At 36.9% G+C, this 17,714-nt stretch overlaps 1 protein-coding gene across 2 annotated transcripts in view; it reads left to right on the forward strand.

Moving 5' to 3' along the window:
- The first annotated feature begins 3,140 nt into the window (after nt 1–3,140).
- The window catches only part of LOC111515702 (uncharacterized), a 78,600-nt gene continuing 64,026 nt past the window's right edge, over nt 3,141–17,714 (forward strand). For both annotated transcript variants that reach the window (XM_023171912.2, XM_074176491.1), the window contains exon 1: nt 3,141–3,734. In XM_023171912.2, the coding sequence (XP_023027680.2) occupies nt 3,234–3,734 (501 nt within the window). In that variant the 5' untranslated portion in view covers nt 3,141–3,233. The remainder of the gene's footprint in view (nt 3,735–17,714) is intronic.

Genomic DNA, 17,714 nt, shown 5'->3' on the forward strand with positions numbered 1-17,714 from the left:
AAGAAAAAACTGTTCTTTCTGCATTATTGAACAAGAAATATTTATACATACTTTGTAGTGTTGATGTGAGAATTCATAAGAGAATTCTTTTCAGTCCTTAACTGATAGGGGGCTGAATTGGCAAAGGCAATGAATGGAACAAATATTTGAAACCTTGATAATGCGAATATCAGGTAAATGTTCGGAGAAAAATGTCGATATTTTCATATCTCAATATTTTATACAAACTGTTATTTTTGAAGATGTAGGAACACGTGCATAGATGGGAATGTGTAGAACTCTTTCCTCTGATTTGTGCTTCAAACTATCGCGTCTAGATGGCGAAATAATCTTGATTTCCCTTTAAAATTTGAATCTAAAAAGGAATTGGTTTCATTACCATTCTTTATTGAAAATATTTTAATGCATTATAATGAATGCGATTTACTTCTATCAGTTCAAAGAATAAATGACATGATTATTGAAAATGTAATTGTTTTATATGGACAATCAACAATGGAATTATTTTGAAATTCAAATTAGGCTGTTTCATGAAAAGTAGTACGAACATCAGGGTTGCCAGCGTGAAAAATTTTGCTCCAAGTGTCACGAAATTGAGCTTAATAAAACAACTTTGAATTGAAAGGGATATATTTTTAGGAGATATTATTCTTTGGGGCACCATCGATTCCCGTTTATACTTCTCCTTTCAATTTAAACAAGATTCCTATTGCTGAGACTTATATGAATAAACTTATTAATGTCATTACGTACAGTCATCGAGACGAGTAGATTTAACTCATCCGTGACATAAAGTCATAATATTATGAACGAATTGAGTGCTTCATTTTGCAATGTTATCCATATTGGTGCTGATAGGCAATAAGATAAATTTCTCACTCGGAAACTTGGAAGTCCACCACTGAGGATGACAGTGTTCCATGTAAGTGAAATTTTACATCGTAATTATTTCATATATTATATTGTATTGGGTTCCTCCTATGAATGATATCAGATTCAGTTCCATAACGAGTGTTTGAAGTACAAAGTGAATGTATAAGTACAAGTACAAGTGTAATTCGATGTTTATATCGAAACAGTTCATTCGGAAGGGCTATTTCTTCCAGTTTGTTTCTAAAAGTAACTTCCATGCATGATCAACTTTGACGAGTTCCCGCTGATGATCAGGTAAAGGACAGCTCATTGCTAGAGAGTAGCCGAAATAAATAGTTTTACCTATCCTCGAAGAACCACCAGAATCTGAACCACAAAAGCATTGTAACCGAACATAAACACCCAACAGCAAAGACATATTAACCACCAAACTAGATTGAGCTACACATGAAAACAATTATCCAATTATAGGTACAACTTCCCAACATTAAGAGAAAAATATATGCGATCGATCTACACATCTTTGTAAGCAGAGAGTTTATTTTTGAATTGATCGACTTTTTGTGTGAAGCTGGAGAAGTAGAAAGTAAAAACAGTTCTTTCCAACCAATGCACATTTCAATTGAATCTATGTTTTTGAGTCAGTTTTAGAAAGATTAAGAATGAATATGTTCTGGGAGATAGAAAACATTCAATCAAATTTTGGCTCAGGAATGCATTCGATAGGAACGGAGGAAGAGAAAGATGAAGACACTATCAAACAGAGAAGTTCACACTGGACATGATGATGATTATGAAGTCATACCCTAATGAAATATATCAAATTGTTGATCTAGGAAATACCAAAAGTGAAAAAAATATTTAGAGGCGTGCCACAGGGGTCAATATTGGGGCCACTTCTGTTCATAATGTATATCAACGACCTACCTCACGTGATGAACTCGTCAGACGTAGAAACTATATTGTATGCAGATGTTGCAACCTTGGGCAAAAAAATATATAAAACAGATGATCCTCATACGATCCATACTGACATAATGGAAAAAGCTCGATGATGGTTCACACCAAATGACTTGATTCTCAATGAACAAAAAACAGAAACTCTTAAGTTTTGAAACAATTTGCTTAAATCGAGATAACAAAAATTCTACCAAATTTTTGGGATTACAAATAGATCCCAAACTGAAATGGATAGACCATATAAATAGCATGTGTAGTAAAACTTAGTAAGACAGTTTTTTCTATCAGAAAAATTAAAAAAAGTAAACTAAAGTGCGGCACTTGCAACATATCATTCACCTTTTCATTCAGTCCTTAGGTATGATATAATCAATTGAAATAATGCATCAAAGGTACATCTTAATAGAATATTTGTCATTCAAAAATCTGCAATAAGAAGCATAACCTCTGCCAATTATGATGAAAAGTGTCGACCAATATTTGTAAAACTTAAATAATGATCCTATATTCAGTTATTGTCTATGAAAATCTGCTTCTTGTTCAACAAAACTTGATGAATAAAGTTGCTCACAAGGATATACACCAACATGATACAAAAAATAAATTTTTGGGAAAGAAAGTTCAAAAAAAATAAAGCAAACCTTGTTCCTACAGCTAATAGGTTGAAAAGAACAGATAATATAGGAATTAAGTTATACAATGCCCTATCTGTCGAATTTCGTAACTTGCCTTTTGGAAGATTCAAAAACTTATTGAAGAAAATATTAGCCAAATATCCTTTATATGACATTGATCAATTTTTAGAAGTTATTCAAGAAGAAAGAGACACTTTTGTGGTCACCTCCTGAGCTTTTACTCAACTTTGAATAAGTAAGTATATATAATATGTTAGCTATGTGATTTATAATTTGTAAAAGCTCATGGCTTTACTTTTTGGTCAATTTTTATAAGATTGGAATTTTATCTTGTTAACTTGTATTTTTTTGTAAATCTAATTTATCTACAAGCATTTTTTAGAAACTATATTGACGTGTCTAAAAACTGTGTGTTTCTTGAGACTGATAATTATTATTATTATTGTTATTATTGCTGGTTTTATCTTTCACTCGTTTTCATTGAACAGAATGTACATTTGATTTTTGCATCATTAAATATTCTAGCAATTACAGATGTGAGATTGTGACTTGAACCATTCATTTTGAAAATACATTCTGTAACACCAAATAACTTCATTTTATTGGAGCAAATGGGAACGAACAAAATCTGGCAACGCCGCATTATCGCGAAGCGGTCTTTTACCCGAATACTTTCCATCAGTTTTCCTCGAGGCGCGCCGGAAAACGGAAGCTTTCCACGCCTGTCGCTCCCGCCATGTGAGAGAAACATCGGAAAAGTCGAAAATGTCAGCGACGGAAGTCAAAGATCCCCCTTCAAGGAACCGCTTCACGAAACTCCCGATCCATCAGCTGAACCCGAGTTATACAGTGCGAGTCATTTGTTGCGTGTTCTTCATTTTCCTCACAGAAATTTTCTTGGCGCACTACATATACAGGTTGATCAATTCCGAGGTTCGTGAAGACTACGTCGCCAAAACTGGCTTCAAGCAGCTGTTCTTGAACGAAATCAGGAGCGACAATTTCCGCGATGAAATAAAGAAACTTATCAAGGAGTTTGAAGGTGCCAAATCGAATCACTCGAGAGAGAAACGAAGTGTAAAACACGGTATAGAGTATAATTTTCTGAGCGCTGAGGCCGAAGAACCGCAAGTGGAGTTTTTCAATCCGAAGATTAGGGGCAATTTGGAGGAGAAGGACGAGGAGATTATAAGGAAGACCGGGAGTAAAGGAGCTGCTCCAGGTGGGGACTCATGGATTTGGGTGACCAGTTCTAGTAGGATACCGGTGAGTTCTCTTCTGGTAATTTTACTTTTCAAACATGCGCCAAACTAACTGACTGTTATGAGGAAACAAGTATAGCTGAGGTACCAGTCAATCTAATAATAACACTGACGGAAGCTCTGACGGAAGCACCAAACTCTTACGAAGGTTCGAAATAGATGAACACTTCAATCTAGCAGACCACTGTTATATCTGTATCTGTATCTGTAGAGTAGGGAGGGTGACTGTAAGCCCACAGCACTTAGGCCACATGTGACCCATTGTACATCCTCCCGAGGAGTTGCCTTTCTAGGTCATCATCCATCCTGTCCTTTCCAGGAACGTGGACAGGTCACTAGGAGAAATCTCCTTTATATTGGCAAGTGTAGGTCAAGACTCGCTGAAAACACACTCTCTTTGGCAACCTTCAGGTGTCTCACGGTGGCCTCCGTGAAGGTTTTGGAAGGAGCAGCGACATTACTGTCATTGCGCGGCTTCTTCAACCTTCTTGGGGTTCCCTCCGTGGCGGTGCGCAAGTGAGGGAGCTTTCCTGCAGGTCCAGCCGGTTCCTTGCCTTTATTCAAGGCGGAGCTCTTGGCGCCCGCCGCCGGAAGTTCCTTGGCCTTTGTATTACATCACGTGGTGATCTGCTATGTCCAGCCTCGTTCCAAGCGGTAGATTGGGGGGACATTTCTGTTCATCCCCAGCCACCGCCTTAGATTGAGGTGAGGAGCACTTGTGTCCAGCCTCGTGATTGGTTTTTGTTGTTCCTATTTTTGTGTTTGTTTTATTGATGTGTGTTCCCACGAGTAGCAAGGGAAGAGTTGGTCACCACTGGCAGAGCCCCGCATTACCAGAGGTAGGCTGATTACAATGAGGTGTCGCCCAGTTCCCCAAGGGGATCGTTCGTAACCACATAGCACCCTGCGGCCATTAGCTTGGGTAGGCTGGTCCACGGTGGCATGTTTTGCATGTTTTGGTGAGTTTTAGTTCCCCCCACCCTACTTATTTCTGCCACTGACCAGGAGTCCGGCAACCCCGTCCGTAAGGCCACATTGGCTTCCCGGACAGGGCCTCCAGTCCCCTGGCCGTTCCCCTATCCGCCACCTGGGGACGCGCCCGATAGGTAGCCCAACCCACGGGAGACCACTATTATAATATTCATGTAGTCATTGTACACTGTGGTTCTGGCGTTGAATCTGTTCATTATTACGCCTTGGTCAAAGACGAAGTTTGACGATAGTCGTGTCATTAAGTGTTCTGACGATGCCGTGAATATAGTGGAGCCTCTGGAAATACTCATGAGAGAGAGTACATTGGAAGATTAAGATCTTCAGATGATGTGGTCCTGCTGATTTTTCCAGGCTTTCCTGCAGCTGAAAAAGCAAATGCGCCATTGGAATCAATGAAGTTGCCCCGGAGCGCCAATTAATTTTTGTTGTTGTTTCATAAATTCATGATTTGTAATGAAAAGTTATTAACAAAATAGATTGTTAACGAGAAAATAATTTGGATTGAAACTCTCGAAGCATTCAAATTGAAAAAGAGCTGCTGAGATTTTGAACAAAGTTCCTCCAAACCTTAATTTTCTCATATATCGTCTCAGTTTTCATAATGATAATTATTATACTTGCCGTGTTATATAACTGAGTGTACCTTTAGGTTGTTTCAACACTCGTAGTGTATACTGATCTGTAGAGAATTTTGTACCCTATTGCTTACTCTATTTTTTTTCTTGGTGTCATCGGCATCGACTACATCGGTCATTAGCCTCGTGTCCTGGGTAGGCAATGTTAATAACTTCCCGAGCCACCTAGGGAGCATCATGGCTATTCGCAGTCCGTCAGCCATGTAACGTTGCAGAATCATCAACTTCAACTAGATAAATTCTCTCGAGAAAAATATCTGCTCTAGGTTGAGATCGAACTCACGATTGTCCAGTCGCGAGTCCGGCGCACAATCACTGCACCAATTCACCGTTACTTACTGTACTATTACAGCACTGCCGAAACAACCCGAATAATTAACCAGGCATTTGGTTAATATAGTGTTATTGAACGCACTGTTCAACGTAATTTTAGCCTTGACCTGGTCCTCAAATCTAAGACGAGGATATGACGACCCATCACAAATGGTGCGTGGGATGGCAAAAGTACTGGGCGTCTGCTCCCATGGAGTTTTTGAAAAATCACTAGAAAAGGTCGGTGAAATATTAAAAAAAAATCATTTCACTGAATCCAGTTGTGTTACACGCCCACTTGTTTGCGCAACGCCCTTTAGGAACATTGGGATAATATGAAATTCACCAAACTGTGCATAATTCCAAACCATGTAGGTGAGAAATATGTCTTGATTTGGCAAAAGCCTTCGTTATCATCAACCATAAACCCCCCTGAGAAAAAAAACAATAAAATATAGTTGACATTTCGAAACCTCTTGAAAGTTATCTGATCAGTGTCAAAACCGTAACCTGTGGTGTGCTTCAAGGAACGGTCTTGGGGCCCATATTATTCATTATATACCTGAATGATTCACTAAGAATAGACGACGAAGACGTCGTCTTTTGTGAAGTAAATGAATATGAAGACGTGAGATTATCTGCAATAACAGATCTGAATTCTTCTTCAGGATAGTGCTAAGATCGAAAATGAACCAGTTTTGACCTACAGCAACTGAAATATAAAGCTTTCACGCGTTAAACAGTTACGACCAGTCTATATTCGATTCATTAATGTAGATATTTGAACATTTTACGATTGGAAATCCGAATTTGAGGTCTGATTATCAGTATCGTGAATCATAGTAGGTCATAGGTCTACCAAAAAGGCCAAGGATGTCCGAAAATAGCTCAATTTTGAGTAAAACTAAACGATTTGAACTTGTAACGAGGGCTTTTGAAACCATCGATTGCAGATGTAACGCCAGATTATCGATATGGTGACCCATAGTAGATCCATGTTGTATCCATGTCCTGTTTATGTTCTATTCATGTTTTGTCCATTTCCTGTTTATGTTCTATCCATGTCCTGTCAATATCACATCCGTGTCCTGTCCATGTGTCTATGTCCTGCTCATGTCTCATGTCTATGTCTATATCCAGTCTACATCCTGCCCACGTTCCTGTCTAGTCTATGTCTTGACTATGTCCCGTCCATGTCCTGCTCATGTTCTGTCAATGTCCCGCCCATGTCAATATCCCGTCCATGTCTTGTCAGTGCCCCGTGAAAGTCCTGCTCATGTTGTGTGAAAGTCCGCCTTATGTCCTGTCAATATCTCGCCCATGCCCTGTCCATATATTGTCAATGTCCTGCGCATGTCTTGTCAATGTCCCATCCATGTCCTTCATCCATCCATCTATCCATGTCGGTTCATTTTGAACTTTGCACACATTGAAATATTTTTATTATTCATCAAAAAGAAACTTTTCACGAAGTATCAGAAAATTTGACGTGTACAAAAAAACTCAGGTATTTTTTGCGTGTTTCTCACGACAACTACACTGCAAAATCCTTCTATCCCGTTCTCGTTTTCGTTCATCTACGACTGAGAAATATAATGCCCAAAATACTCAAAACAAGTCTACTCAAGAACTCTGTTCGAATAAAGGCTGAAAGCTTGGATAATGTTCAGTCACATTTTGTTTCATAACTCTGTTGAATTATATTCCCATATTGAAGGACAAGCCATAGTGAGCAGAGCGATGACATCTCTCCTTACGGAAACGCCATCTATAGGATGGGCAGTAAATTCAATCCGCGAATTTCAAAGCTTGGCTGTGAAACAGCGCCATAAGGTGTTGATGATGTTGGAAAAAGGTTTTTCAATAGATGAAACTAATACATTATCGGTGAAACAGTCTGCAAATGTTGTGAAATAACCTCTTGATACATATTGAGGCATATCGTTAACGTTTAATAAAAAGGGTAAGGGTTCGATGACTGATCCTTGTGGTGCCCAAGTCTTATATCGTGAGGTTTAGACAGTGCATTGTTACGATAGCTTTGGTGTGAAATCTAGCTGAGCCACATCTCTTGCATTTTTCATACCACGTCCCGAGAACATAAAATCTCAATTCCGACACTCTGACTCGTTTAATAATGGATTTCAGTGTACGGACACTTTATCCGGAGAGGCGATTTTCTCAGCAAGCTTTGAAACATTCATAAACTAAGATTCTTGCAAAGCTTGCGGCCCTTCGAACACAAAGAGAGCTTTTAATGTTTTATTGATGGCGACGCTCCTTTAAGGAAGCCATCTTTTTCACTTAACTCACATATTTCGCGTCGTTTTCGTTTTTTAAAATGCTCTCGATGTGTTTGTGAATATTAAAGGGCGTAACTGAGCCCGGGATATGGAGCCACAGTCAGTTTAATTTCAGTTTCACCATACACGGGATTCCCTTTCATTATATTTTTCTGGATTATCTCTGCCTGGATGGGAGGATTGCAAAAGTGTGATATTTGGAATTTATTTCAATGCTGTGAACGCTGTTTCAACGGAATGACGACGAGCAAGAGCTTTTTTGATTCTGATTTTTAGTCCAATTGGATCTGAGGTGATATTTGTGAAAATCCTGAACACAATGAGAACGTTTGAACATGTGGATTCATGATACCGATGCGTTTAGAGAGTCGAAATGAATATCGCAATGTTCACAGATTTTATTGAAGCTACTGCACATAAAATTCAATGGTGATCGTAACATAACATTTGTGCGTGATGCTTCGCAATAGAATTTCTGATTTTGTTGACCTTCACTTCTTGGTACTAAGAAATTGATCCTGAGTAAAAGAACCGTAGTGTCAATATTGTTGTTTAGTAATTTATGCAGGAATTTCATACCAAGGATAACTTTCCTATTTTCCAAAGATGTCATATCAAATCGTGTCAACAAAATGTTATGATCGATGCCTCTCGTGGGGTATTGACCATCAACTTTTAGACATAAGTATTTTAGAAACTTCCTTTGCACGCTCTCAATTGATGTTTTTTGGTAGTAGTAAACTGAATTCCATAACACAGAGCCATACTCTAACTTAGATCTGGCAAGTTTTTGTCATTTCTGTAAATAAATCCCAAGTATCCTATTTGCATCAGCAGTCATATTCCTTATATGTGTTGTAAATGTTAATTTACTGTCGTATGTTATACCAAGATCTTTTATCTCATATACGCGGTTGATTGTAGTATTGTTGATTGAATAATCGTACATTAAAGTTCGCTTTTTTGTTGTAAATGTTATTATTTTACATTTGGCTACGTTCAGCTGTAGACGATTATTATTACACCAAAGTTTGATTACATCTAATTCATGTTTTACACATTACTGGCAGTCAGTAATGTCGTCGATTTTATAATATAGTTTCAGGTCGTCAGCATATAGTAGATAGATTTATTGAAATTTTCGAATTGACAATATGAAAACTTAGGTCAGTAAGGTATAAATATATAACTAAATACAACAAAAGATAACAAAAGATTATCACAGGTTTATAAATTCGTGGGAGTACATTTTAGTATAACTCAATATTGTAAAAAAAAAAGAGAAAAAAAAAGTCAAGTGTCACAGATATAAACGCATATGTCTAAAATATATAGATGTCAAAATATAATGAAAATGAATATATATTCTCGCATATATCATGTCTATATTTGTTAGGATTATAAAAATGTTGATGGCTAATACTAATATCTACCCTTCTTCTGTTTTCTGCAATAATCATGAAGTTGCCATAAAAAATTCTTGCATCGAATATGGTTCCATATTACACAACAAATCGAAAACTAGAATTTTTAACGTTTGCTGTCTGCCTTCTTCTCTGATTGTCAGTGGTAAATGATTCTATAGTTTGGTGGCCATATAGCGTGGACCTCTTTCTGTATTTCTTAATCTATGTTTAGGAAGAACGAGGTTCGAATTGTTCCTAGTATAGTACTCGTGAATGTTTTTATGAATAATGAATTTTTCTTTGTTGTCATAAACGAAAATAACACAAACATAAATATAGATTCCATATAAAGTAAGTAATTGATCACTTTTAAAAATTCCACGACATGATTCTGTTAAGTTCATGTTGAGCATATTCTTTATTATGCGTTTTTGCATAATGAAAATGCGTTCCAAGTAAGTGTTTCCACCCCAGAACAAAACTCCGTATTTGAGGAAAGAATATACGGTTCCATAGTATGCTGTTTTTAGTGTAGCAGTATTCAAGTGACTTCTCAAAATTCTAATTGCATAACAGTTGCTAGCCAGTGTTTTTGCAAGATGCTCGATATGTACGTCAAAGTTTAATTTGTCATCTAGATAGACCCCCTAACATTTTTGTACATGATGAAAAATTCAACTTCTCAGGGCCCATGTTCACATAATCTGGAATAATGATGGAAGTATTAACTGTTCTGAAAACTATACAATTAGTTTTGGCTGTATTCAAAAGAAGTTCATTATGAATGAAATATGTTGAGGATGTAGAAACAACATTCAATACATCACTTTCCAAATTCATCTGGCAGTCAAGAGATATAACAAGATTGGAATCATCAGCATAACTGTCAAGTCTGGTGCTAGTAATTTTAAAAATTTCCGAAAAATCGTTTATATAAATGATAAACAATAAAGGACCTAGCACACTTCCTTGTGGAACACCTTTATGAATATCAGCTATGTCAGAGTAAAAAACTTCTGTTTGATGTTTAATGCAAACTTTTTGTTTTCTGTTGCTACGATACGATTTCATGATATCTAAAGCTTTACCCCAGATACCATGATGACACAAGTTTTGTAATAAAACAGAATGGTCCACACAGTCAAAATCTTTACTAAGGTCCAGAAAAACACCACAAGCCATTGAGTCTTGTTCTAGTAAAGAATGAATTTCATCTATGAAATCAAACAATGCTGTTTCTGTATTTTTTCCTTTGAGAAAACCGTGCTGGAAATCATTGAACAAATTATAGGCATTGAAGAAATTAATATATAGAATAGACCACCAACACATGAACAATTCCATCCAAGTTCTTATTACCAATTGGGATAATGATAATTTGAAACCGTATTCAAAGAGAATAATTAATGGTTCAGAAAGCGTGTTTCAACCCTTACAGTCAAACAAAACTCAGTTATAAAACAGTTTATCCGTGTTGAAGTTCAACTGAAAACGGCTGAGCTGAAACTTTACTTTCGAATTGAGAAATCAAATTATCCTGGAACTTTCGTTGACACGAAGTTCGTGAAGGAGAATGTTCGAAATTTATTGTGTATTGTTCGGTAAATTGTTCAAATTGTATGGGAGGTTACGGATTGAATGAGAACATTCATTTTTTCTGAATTATCGGAAAGGTAAATGCACCAATCAATTAATTCGGAGTTATGGGTACACAGATCGCAAAATTTTTAAAACTTCCAAATCCAGACATCCATATTTGTCCAGTCATTTTAGGTCGATTTAGGCCTGTATTTCGGAAAGTTGACATACCCAGCTGTAAATTTGTATGAACTTTGTATTTTGGCATCATAAAAGTATATTTAAATATTTTTTTCATTAATGAACCGATCTATGAATTCAATAATGCAATTCCAAAAAGTCATTAAGGGATATAATTCAATTACATTTTAATTGCATTTACGGTAATTGCATTTTAAGTAGAAAATAATTTAGTAAATCTTGAACAAGAAATGTTCTTTAAAAAAGTTGGCAAAGCAAATGTGAAAACGGAAATATACTCCTCTAAGAGTTTCGACAAATATTCAAGTTCTAAAAAACAAATTTTGTTCCTTCACGGTTCAAGCCGCTGTGATACGACTTCTGCTCTCTTTGAAAAAAGGAAAAAAACGTTTTTAAGAACATTCGAGAAAATATCTAATTTGGATGAACTTGCCATAGCATTTGAAGAAAACTGCCCGGTTCAAAGATTACTTGATAGTGGATTGCAAAAGGTTTATAATGCTCCAAAGTGTATAGATACTATCGATCATCTTCGTTATCCACAATATGTCAAGCTAACAGAGCTCAATAAACCTGTGCAGTTATCAAATATCCCACCAACAAGTGGAGCAGCTCACCAACATTTCAATCGTGTTTATTACCAAGTTCAAACTTGGTTAGGACATGATTTGGAACTCCAGGAATGGGGTTGGACAATGCGTAACGGATTGCTAGAACCTATCATAACCATTTTATCACCTGATCCAGATGAGTTACTCAATACGATCTTCTGTAACTGCAAAAGTGGTTGTAGTTCAAGATGTGGATGCAGGAAAGCGGGGTTGCAATGCTCTTCAGCTTGTGTCCAGTGTAATGGGCAAGCTTGTCTCAATGCTGTACCATATGAGATCGATTTTAACGAAGATAGGTCCTTTGATCCAGAAATCATGGAAGAATTGGAAACGAATCTGGGTGAAGATGGCAATGAAAATGATAACGCCCTTGAATTTTTACAGCTGCGAGAAGACGACGACGATGAAGAAGTAGAAAATTGGAATTGAAACTCATTATTCTTTTAATTATTTTTTCCGGTTTTTTAAATTTTGGAATTAACAAATGTATCAAATGGATATTTTAATAAAAATATTATTTAAAATTTTATTTCTCTTCTATTCATTTTTATTTATTGAAGAATGATTACTATAGATTAGATTTAAATTATAATGTAATATATATTTTTCCCTCTACAAATTTATAACTACACGGGGAGGTAAGTGGCAAAAAACGTGCAAAAAGTCGTTTTTTTTTTGACTTTTGACCCCCAATTTTTGAAGGTGCCGTCGTCGAATCATATGTGAATTTTGAGAATACTTTTATGATGCCAAAATACAAAGTTTATACAAATTTACAGCTGGGTATGTTCACTTTCCTAGGCAAATCCCCTAAAATGACTGGCCTATATTGAGAATACGTTTCGAAGATCATCTGCCACTCTGATAGTGAATGCAGGTGGAGATATCACTGCTTTGAAGAGGCATGGAGTGTGGAAGTCAGCATTTGCGGTGGAAAGATGTATAGATGATTCGATGAAAAATTAAATTGTTATTGCTGAAAAAGTCTCGAAATTTGATTCACGTATGTTATTATTTTGGGTAAGGTTTTCTCTAGTAATTTCCTGATATTTGACAGTTTAAATTCAACGAATTATGTTGTAATGTGATTATTATGCAGTTTCTAATGAGTATTCCGTACAAATCTCTTTGTTTACTGTCTCGGTATTGATTTGTTTCCAACGTAAACGGGTTTATCCACATACGACTTGAGAAATTGAATGTTGTCAGAACGATATATAGCTGAACATTATGGAAACGACGGTTGGTACGTGATTTTAAGAAAATCTTCGCTTATATATCGGATGGAAACGTCAACGTGTTCATGTTGATGATAGCATTCAATATCCAGTGAGATTATGTTTCGATTGAATTTTCTGCCGTGAAAAGCTGCAAAACTTCCAGAAGAAACAAATACCCTTCTTGAAAAAAACCAAGAATAACGAATATGGACTCGAAATATATGAAATGTTTCTATTGCTAGGTTTCAGAAATATAAATTTTCCCAAACATAATTCAGAGCCTGTCTATCCCTTACCGACACTTTCCAATCTTGCAGCTAAAAATAATAATTTTCCTGAATTATGGAAGATATTACGAGTTTGTCAGTTCGTAATATCATATCTCCGCAACAACATGGATTTATGTCAAACAGATCCACCATAACAAATTTAATTGTAATGACCCAAAATGTTAGTGATGATGTCTCAGATAATTGAGGTCAAGTTGTTGTGATATATACTGATTTTGCTGAAGCATTTGATCGACTTGATCACATGATCTTTCTACAAAAACTCCAATTTGATTTCCATAATTCAGAAGTACTTTTCATTAAATCCTACTTACTTCAACGCGAACAGTTTGTAACTTATAACGGCTAGGATTCTTTTTAATACAATCCTTCATCTGGAGTACCTCAGGGGTCGAATCTCAGACCACTTTTGTTCTTATTATTTATTAATGACCTCAGTAACTATGTCGATTGTAATAAGTTGCAGATGATTTAAAAATATATTTACCTGTCGAAACTATCGAAAACTGTGATACATTACAACGACAGTTAGAAAATATACAGACTTGATGTGGAGTTAAAAAACTATATCTCAATGCATCCAAATGTGAAGTAACGTCTTATAGTAGGAAAATGTCAGTCATAGAGTACAATTATCGAGTAGACATCATTTCACTGTCACAAAGTAACTCAATTAAAGATCTTGGTGTATATTTTGATAAAAAATTGTCATTTTCCAACCACATTAGATCGAAAATAAGTGAAGCATTGAGAGTTTATGGTTTTATAGTTCGCAATTCTAGATCTTTTTCAAACATATCTGCTCTATTTACTCTTTATGTAGCCTATGTAAGGTCAAAATTAGAATATGGCTCTGTTCTATGGTCTCCATTCTACAATTGCTATAATACATCAATTGAGAAAGTTCAACGTCGTTTCCTAAAGTTTATTCACTTCAAATCTTATGGCCTCTATCCTGATAGAGGTATTCCATATGAATCTCTTACCATAACATTCAATATTGAAAGTCTTGAATTACGCAGAAAACTTGCTGGAATAATTTTCCTGCATAAATTACTGCACAACAATGTGGGTGCTATGGAAGTGTTATCTTTTATAAAAATTGTATGGGCCTCATTTTAGAACTAGAAGTATATAAACTTTTTACAGCCGACTGGCCAGAACCATCTTGTATCTCAATTCACCTATCTTTAGTCCTTCCCATGTCCTGAATATATCCTACTCATATACCGTCCATGTTCTGAACATGTCCTATCAATGTCCCAGCTATGTATCTTTTATGTCCCTTCCACGTCCTGTCAACGTCCCGTTATATCAATTTTGATTCCCTACAATATATTGTTGGAGCTGCATCTCAGTATTTCATGGAGAATTTTTAATTTTCTAGTATAGTTTTTTTTATTTGATTTTATTATTTTATAATTTTCTCAATTTGTTACTTTGTATTTATAAGGATCTATATTACTTTTTTAACATACTTAGTTAACCCTGTAAATGATTTTTAAATGTTGGATAATGAAGGCTATTATGATTATTATTATTATTATAACTTAATGTTCGGGTCCTTCAACTTCTCATACAATCCTTTTCGAAGCACCCTGCTGCTTAATCACATCCAAACAAATGTATTAGATTTGCCTCGTCCCTCCAAAATATTACAACGGCCTGTTCATATATACTCGAACTGTTAACTCCAAGTAATTTCGTTGTCCGTGCGACCCTTGTTGATGTTATGTAAACGAAAAAGGAACATTCGGACCCAAAACTTCTAGCAACTAATTACTTGTTTTCTGTAAAGTCTGGCCATTCCGAAGTAGAGAAGCAATGTCGACTAGATTGATTTTCGGGACTGATTGAATTATACTCCCTTTATTGCGACAGCCTTTATTGGGAAGTTATTTCGTTTCAGTGCCCAAATAAATCTACACCGAGTTTTAGGAATTGAAGATAGATCTATTGGCAAAAAAACTATAAGAAATGGATGTCTGTCGAGACTGAGAAATATCCTGATTTGTGAAAAATAACACCATCGAGTGCTATGACCGATGTCAACTGTTGATTTTCATTAGAAATACGATTCTTGATTTCCATATTCGAAGTTAAATCAATGGTTTGAAACATACGTTTCAGTCAAAATACTTTCGACAGTCTAGCTAGCTCAGCGATAGATATGAACTAGCTGTTTATATCCGGCCAATGTCCCGCTCATGTCCAGCTTATGTCCTGCCAATACCCTGTTCATGTCTCGTCCATGCCCTGCCCATGTCCCGTCCATACCCTGCCCATGTCCAGTCTATGCCCTGCCCATGTCCCGTCCATGTTCTGTCATTATTCGGTCCATATTCTGTCGTTATCCCGTCTGTCCTGTTCATGACTTGCTCATGTCATGCCATTATCTGCGTCTAGGTCCTTTCCATGTCCCGTTCATGTCCTGTCAATGTCCTCCTTATATTCCGTCCATATCCCGTACGTGTTCTGCTCATGTCCTGTCAATGTCTCGTCTATATCCCGTCCATGTCCTGCTCATGTACTGGGAATGTTCTGTCTATGACTCGTCCATATTATGCCCATGTACCGTTCTCATTCTGTCAATATCCTGATCACTCCCCGCCAATGTCTTGTCCATGTTCGGCCAATGTCCTGTCCATGTCCTGCCATTTTCTATCCATGTCCCGTTCTTGCCCAAATCATGTCTTGCCCATTTCCTTCTTATGTCCTGTCTGTCTCGTCCACGTCCAGCTCATGTCCCGTCCATGTCCGTTCTAATTATGCCAATGTCCTGAGCATGTCCCGCCAATGTCCTGCCCATGTTCGTTCAATGTCCCATGTCTAATATCCTGCCAATATCCTGTCATGTCATGCCCATGTCCTGCTTATGTCCCATACATGTGCTGCTCATGTCTTGTCAATATCTCGTTTATGTTCCATCCATGTCCTTCCCATGTCCTGGTAATGTCCTGTCTATGTCTCGTCCATGTCCTGCTCATGCCCTGTCTATGTCCGTTCTTATTCTGCCAATGTCCTGATCATGTCCCGCCAATGTTCCGTCCATTTCGGTCAATGTCCCATGTCTAATATCCTGCCAATATCCTGTCCATGTCCCGCCCATGTCCTGCTTATGTCCCATACATGTGCTGTTCATGTCTTGTCAATGTCTCGTTTATGTTCCGTCCATGTCCTGCTAATGTCCTGGTAATGTCCTGTCTATGCCTCGTCCATATCCTGCTCATGTCCCATCTATGTCCGTTCTTATTCTGCCAATGTCCTGATCATGTCCCATCCATGCCCTTCCTAACCTAACCTCACCTTTCAAAGTCTTGCCCATGTCTTGTTCATATCTTGTACATGAACCGTACACGTCCTTTTCATTTCCTGCCCATGTCCTGCACATGTCATTTCAATGTCCCGTCTATATATCTTTTATGACCTGTTCATGTCCTGTCAACGTCCCGTCTATGCCTCATCCATGTTTCATCTATATCTTGCTAATGTCCCGAAAATGTACAGTCCATGTTCGACCAATGTCCTGTCCATGTCCTGTAATGTGAAACTTTATCTCAACACTAAGGAGAAATATAATTTAGTCCATACTGAGATTGAGTTGGCTAATTGTCAAGCTATCGATGAATGTAATTGTTAAGTAAGGTTACCCAAACTTTAAGGACAACTCATGTGAGCAAGACCCCACACTTTAGAGTTTAGAGTATTCAACTATTAATGTGGGCACCAGTTATAGACAATATACGTATGTCCATTGTACATCTCGTTAATAGCCAAGCGAGTACTGAGTTGCGACACGATCTATTTATGTGTCGTTAATATCCACAATTGCTATATTGAATCATCAACTGATTGATTGAAATTTGATCTCTGTGTTTGCACATCTAATAGAATGGACAAAGATTGTAAATGTCTCATATAATTTACAGATCGGTGTTCGAACTCTACGACGTTAGATTTTCATAATTGCCTAACAAAACAAAAATGAAAACTGAAATGACGATGTATGAACAGTGCTCAGGAGTTTACTCGCATTGTCGTAATCTGGAAATGCAATTCGAATTGTTTATTGTGTAACATCAGAGTTTCCAAAACACGATTTGCACAATACGTGACCGGCAAGACTGTCGTTATTTAGAAACTGACATTCTGTATAGGAAATCTGGTGCAATTTGCAGATGCAATTAACGATGTGATACATCGCCAGAGATTGTCTAGTACCTAATTGCTGTACTCACTATTGTGGGGAGTTTTCAAGTGTTTCAACTGAGATGATGTGAGAGTGAGAGCTGTCGTTAGTTTCTCGTTTATTATTTATGAGGTTCTTCACGTTCTACGTGAAACTCGTAATTTTTTGACCAAACACATGTTATGCGCTCCTTCTAATGCAAATTTAAACACCCTTCATAATTGTTAATTTGAAACCTTGCAAAAT

This window comes from Leptinotarsa decemlineata, unplaced genomic scaffold, assembly GCF_025532065.1.
Source record: "Leptinotarsa decemlineata unplaced genomic scaffold, Ldec_3_MD MMD2_tig00001719_RagTag_RagTag, whole genome shotgun sequence".
Lineage (NCBI taxonomy): Eukaryota > Metazoa > Arthropoda > Insecta > Coleoptera > Chrysomelidae > Leptinotarsa > Leptinotarsa decemlineata.